General features: G+C 40.3%; 1 protein-coding gene across 3 annotated transcripts in view; it reads right to left on the bottom strand.

Annotated features, from left to right (window-relative positions):
* Positions 1-3,600, bottom strand: part of LOC105263984 (janus kinase and microtubule-interacting protein 3) — a 34,712-nt gene that overhangs the window by 29,572 nt on the left and 1,540 nt on the right. For all 3 annotated transcript variants that reach the window (XM_011300527.1, XM_011300529.1, XM_011300528.1), the window contains exons 2-3: positions 1,869-2,725; positions 891-1,004 (exon numbers count right to left, since the gene is read on the bottom strand). In XM_011300527.1, coding sequence (XP_011298829.1) covers positions 891-1,004; positions 1,869-2,705 — 951 coding nt within the window. In that variant the 5' untranslated portion in view covers positions 2,706-2,725. The remainder of the gene's footprint in view (positions 1-890; positions 1,005-1,868; positions 2,726-3,600) is intronic.

Here is a 3,600-nt window from a genome sequence, read left to right as displayed (position 1 = left end):
AGTTCTCAGGTGGATTTAGTGGGAAATCGTTGTGTCGATTCGAGATGAAATCAATTCGATGGTTAAAATATGAGGACCTTTGTTGGTTACCAGTGGAAGCGCCCTCCCATTATGGGTGCGACGGATAAATAACGCGTGGTACGTTCTGCAATTGGCGTGACTCTTCAAGGGTCAAACCCACAACTTCCTGACCGTCTCTCCTCCTTTCACATGCGTGGAGGTAAAAAATTAATTTTTTCAAATTGCAAGAAAACACTACATCCCGAAATTTTGAAAAAATATATAAAAAAAAAATAATTCTAATCGGAACGAAAAATTTTTGCATGTCAAATGCGAGATTTGAAGTCTTAAATCATCACGAGATTAAAATTCGTAAGTTACGAGTTTCAAAAATTGAAAATCAGAATAATTATAAAAAATTGTAATCTAAATCTAAAATAAAAATAAAAAATCAACGATAGAAATAAAAAAAATTCAAATGTAAAAGTGAAATTTCAATGAAAAATTGAATCGATAGAACAATATGAATAATTTCAGTTACTGAATTAATTCTAATTGTTATTATAATTTTTTTCTATATCCCCGAGCATCAGTCCCTCAAATTCCCGAGACTCATAAATTTAAAAGGGAATTCTTCTCACTTTTAAAATTAAACTCCACAACATGCATATTTCCATTAAAAATAAAACTCAGAACGATACGAATCGTACATTCCCCGTTACGTTTGAATTCTAATTAGTCACCGGCGGAAGTAATTACTTATAGGAATCCTAAATTTCTTCTCAGATGGTGAACAGCGTCTCCGGACAGTGAATATTTTCATCGGAGTTCGAAGAAAAGGATCTTGCAAGGAAAGAATCTTATGAGGTATGCATTTTAAAGTGACTCACCATTCTAATGGTATCTGTACGTTGTGCTTTCTTGAGAGCACATATCTCGGCTTCGTGATTCTCGTGTTGGGCTCGCAGCTCAAAAGTACGGACTCTCTCAGCTTCCGTCACAATCTAAGAGACGAAAAAAAAAACAATAAAGTACCCTTCAAAATATTTTGAAAGGCCTTATCTCTCGTGTTTGAAAGGGTTTTGAGTATTTTCGTTTTATCTCTCGAAACTTAAAAGGTATCGATCTGGATGAACTAGAAGACGTCAGCCCCTGAATTAAATCCTGACTACATTAGGACGAAAATTATTGCCTCGTTTTGCTCAGATAAATTAACAACAACAAATGGAGGGAAAAATATTTATTCCATTCGAAAAATGATCTTACAAGTTTCAAAATAATGAATATATTTCTGGAAAGACTGGAAAGAACTCCTTTCTAGGCATTACAATCCCTGAGGGAAAGGCAACTCCAGAACTAATTAATTATACCTAGTGAGGCCCCGGCGAATGGTACGGACCCACTTTACCTACAGCCCGTGATCGAAGTGTTCATCAATTATTTTGGGACTCGTTTTATCGACCAAGCTCGAAAGGTAACTCTGCCCTACATTTCCATCTTGTAATAAAACAGGAGACCCCGGGCAGATCTAACTCCAAAGAGAATCGACCCCAGGAAAGGCCCTGATCGAGGAATCAATACGGAAATACTGGGGCCCCTTAATTTTTATTCGGGCCCTTTTAGGGGGGAGTTCGGTTTTTTTGTTTGGTTAAATTGGTTGGCGGGTTTCTTTTCGGGGAATTCTTGGCCCCGGAGGATTCACCGGGGAGGCCTTTCCCAATTTGGGGCTTTTCTTTTCCCAAGTGGGGTTCCGTTCTCGTTTGGACGAATGGAAAGCGATCGAATAAGCGAAGAATTGATTAAGAATCAGTGCAATGGAATCGCAATAATGATCATCAAGAATAGTTGAGTAATTTCGATCTACTCACTTGCAGCTTGTCCTCAAGTCGTTTATTGGTCTCACGGAGTCGTTTAATCTCATGATCCATTCTCTGAATGTCAGGGGCATTCAACTTCCGTCTTTTATTCATGTCGGTACTACCAAGATCAAGTGAGCTTGACCTGAGCTTTCGTATCGTCTCATCCGCCTCAGCGAGTCTTTTTTTGGCAATTGTTATTTCACGCCTGTGATTCTCATCCTTCAGCATTTCACCTCTGGCATTATTCAGATTGATTGGATCAGGTCCTCTTGATGGCAATTGCGCCAATCGTAATTTCAATTCGTTAATGATCCTCTGGTGCTTGACAGCTTCCTCATATCTTGCCTCACGCAGGGCAATTTCAACATCACGTTTGAAGATTTTTGAGGCTCTTCTTTCCTCGTTGAGTTCGGATCTTGCATCGGCGAGATCTTCGCGGAGTCTTCTCGCCCCGTCTTCCAACCACTGAATAGTCTTTCTGAGTCTCGCTGAGTCATTCTTTCGATTTGAATTCTGCACCTCCAGTTGACGTTTACCAGGAACGTCTGGATGCACCGGCGGTTTTTTGGTCAGTCTGATGTAATCGTGGAGGGACTCGTCAGCCCCGATCTCGGGGAGATCTGTTGCTCGATTCGTTTGATCATCCACTGGATTTACCAAGCCTTGTCGAGGTGCTTTCGGGGTTTGTGACGGCGGCTGTTCTGTCATCCGACGTTTTCGATTCACCGGGTTCGCTTCTGCCCGGATCTGGGGAACGACTTGACCGCCGCTCGTCGACGACATCCCCGTCGGGGATGTGGTAAATGAATTACTCGTTGTGACGGTGTCTCTCTGCGTGGAATCCATTATCGTTCGTTCTGTCGAATCTAAAAAATTATACAATTCAAATTAACAATATGAGAATTTCAATAAAAAAATGGGGTGAGTTGAAAAATAAATTGTACGAATTGTCACGGGAATTTCTTAGATCTGCCCCGGAAAAATTACCAAATAGTCCGATGACTCATTCTTGTGTTGACGAGTCGGTCCGTCATTTTTCTATAATTATTGAAGAATTTTATGGGACATAACGTACAAACAACGCAACAGCTCCATAAAAATTTTTGAACGTTCATGAATTCTTGACGTCAATTATTCCATAATTTTTAATGAATCATTTTGACTTTCCAGACTCCTCTCCGTGGATATTGTTCATCACAAAAATTCCACCTTTGTTCCATAAATTGGTCCCAGCGCATAATAAATTGGAACGTAATTCAAGGAGAATTGCAGTCATGAACTGAATTGAACGTTCGTTGACTGAATTACGCGCTCTCACATGTGAGATAAAAATGTTTTGAAAATGTCAGATGGATTTTTCTAACGCCTCGAATGATTTCGTCAAAAGGTTCCCCTCATCGTTCTCCAGACCGTTCCTATTTATAAAGTGTCTGGATGGAATTGAGGATTCTACTGAGTTATGAATCCACGGACAGATGGGATTTGGTGCATCGATATGCAATCAATCAGAGGTCAATGTTTTGCTTGGCTTTGTTCCTCTGGGTGTTCAGTGTCCATGAGATGCCGGTGGTATTTGGATGGCACAACGAATCTCTGCGACATTATAAAACATTCATTTTGCTGTTTGTGTCGAGCCACGACGACTATTCATAGCTATGGCCCATTGGCCGCGCCCTCAACCCGATGGTTCCCAACTTCTCTGTAACTTTCAGTTTTCAACGATTTTTTCCAATCGATTATC

The sequence above is a fragment of the Fopius arisanus genome, unplaced genomic scaffold, assembly GCF_000806365.1.
Source record: "Fopius arisanus strain USDA-PBARC FA_bdor unplaced genomic scaffold, ASM80636v1 scaffold00018, whole genome shotgun sequence".
Taxonomy (NCBI): domain Eukaryota; kingdom Metazoa; phylum Arthropoda; class Insecta; order Hymenoptera; family Braconidae; genus Fopius; species Fopius arisanus.
The sequence above is the reverse complement of the archived record's forward strand: the minus strand, read 5'-3'. Positions and strand labels throughout refer to the sequence as shown.